We start from the raw sequence: 1,510 nt of genomic DNA, 5'->3' as shown, positions 1-1,510 counted from the left end.
TCCAGAGTGTTGTTCAGCATGGGGGTGAGTAGAAAATGAAGGCTAATCATGTTTTGGGTGTACTATTCCTTTAATGTAAAAGTAAATCCACCTGTACATAAGCCACCCTGATTGTACATATTACACCGCAAACCTCTGTGCTACTCCCTTGTATTTTAAATTTTTTTATTTCTTATTTTTATTTAGTTTTTCATTGTGTGTGATACATGTACACTTGCACCTCAATCCTTATTTATCTTGACATACTGTATATATGTTGTTTATACTTAATGCACCTTTTCCTCCTTGTTTGCAGCTTCTTTAATTACTATGCCAATATGTGACCAGTGAATTTCTCCGCTGTGAGATCAATAAAGCTCATCTAATCTAATCTAATCTAATGACAGGGGCCAGGACATGAACTACAAGGGCACTGGCCCCCGTTGGCCCCTATCTAGAACCGGCCATGCTGGGAATGATGACTTTCAAGGCTACAAGATTTAAGGAATTGAAAATTGAAAATAAATGACCAATACTGTTTGGTGTCTAAGAAATTGCTGTTAGTTATTAAACAGTTGATGAAAAGTTGCTTAAGTGGTGAGCAACTCCCTGAAATGAGTGTTTGGAACCTGGGATGTCTGGTTCCGCCATTGTTGATGAGAGCAAAACAACATGGAGGAGCAGAAGGTCCAACACTTACGAGCAGTGCAGGCAGTAATGCTGCGCGCATCCCGTGACGTCATAGTCCACCTCCTGATGCAGCAGTTTGGCTGCAGTCTCTGGCTTCATGTCGGAGTGGATCTGGTCCAGATCTTTGCTTCTCCGCTTCGTTTTCCACTTCTTTGAGATGTTCTTCTTCCTGCCGTTGTTATGGTTTCCCGTTTGTTTGGACTTCCCCATGTCGGATAGAGCAGAACTGGATGAAATAGAAAAGAAAACATCAGTTACATAAAAAAAACAGCTGGGAACGTGACGTCATGATCAAAGCGAACGTGTTTAAAGGACTAAAAATTAGCTTCAAATCAGCTTTATAGCTCAGAAATATCATCCTTAGATGAAGCTTTAGATATAAACCAGAAGGTTGTTTGATTACGGAAAAATAAAAAGCAATTAAATGATAAACAACCTCCTTATGGGACCGAATGTCAGACTTCGCCTCCTCGCACGTGCAGCAGTGGAAGAAGAGAAGCACTTCCGGGTTAATACTGTACTTCACTGTTTTACCAGTAGAGGGCGCTAAGAGAGCGTTTTTGAAGTTGGAAAGTAAATTCTAAAATATAAAAAGTCAAACATTAAATCAAATTAAACCTTTAATTCAGGTAGGATTAGAAAAATAATTTCAAAATGCGAGAGGAATGAGAGATCAGAATATTTATATAAAATTCAAACTTTATTGAAATTTATCAGTTTACATAAATTTATTTAGTATTTGTTAGAATTGCTTTTTAGCAATGGGTATGTGGCATTTTTCCACAAGCTTCTTACTATAGTTTCATGAAATTCAGCCCATTACCTCTAAAAGTGCAGGCAT

At 38.1% G+C, this 1,510-nt stretch overlaps 1 protein-coding gene across 1 annotated transcript in view; it reads right to left on the bottom strand.

The window, feature by feature from the left end:
• znf593 (zinc finger protein 593) overlaps positions 1-1,164 on the bottom strand; it is a 5,037-nt gene extending 3,873 nt beyond the window's left edge. The window contains exons 1-2 of the mRNA XM_015385164.1: positions 1,106-1,164; positions 680-895 (exon numbers count right to left, since the gene is read on the bottom strand). Of these exons, the coding sequence (XP_015240650.1) occupies positions 680-879 (200 nt within the window). The 5' untranslated portion in view covers positions 880-895; positions 1,106-1,164. The remainder of the gene's footprint in view (positions 1-679; positions 896-1,105) is intronic.
• Between the last annotated feature and the right edge of the window lie 346 nt (positions 1,165-1,510).

Source organism: Cyprinodon variegatus, unplaced genomic scaffold, assembly GCF_000732505.1.
Source record: "Cyprinodon variegatus isolate N-32 unplaced genomic scaffold, C_variegatus-1.0 Scaffold332, whole genome shotgun sequence".
In the NCBI taxonomy this organism is placed as follows: domain Eukaryota; kingdom Metazoa; phylum Chordata; class Actinopteri; order Cyprinodontiformes; family Cyprinodontidae; genus Cyprinodon; species Cyprinodon variegatus.
This window is presented reverse-complemented; position numbering and strand designations above follow the sequence as displayed.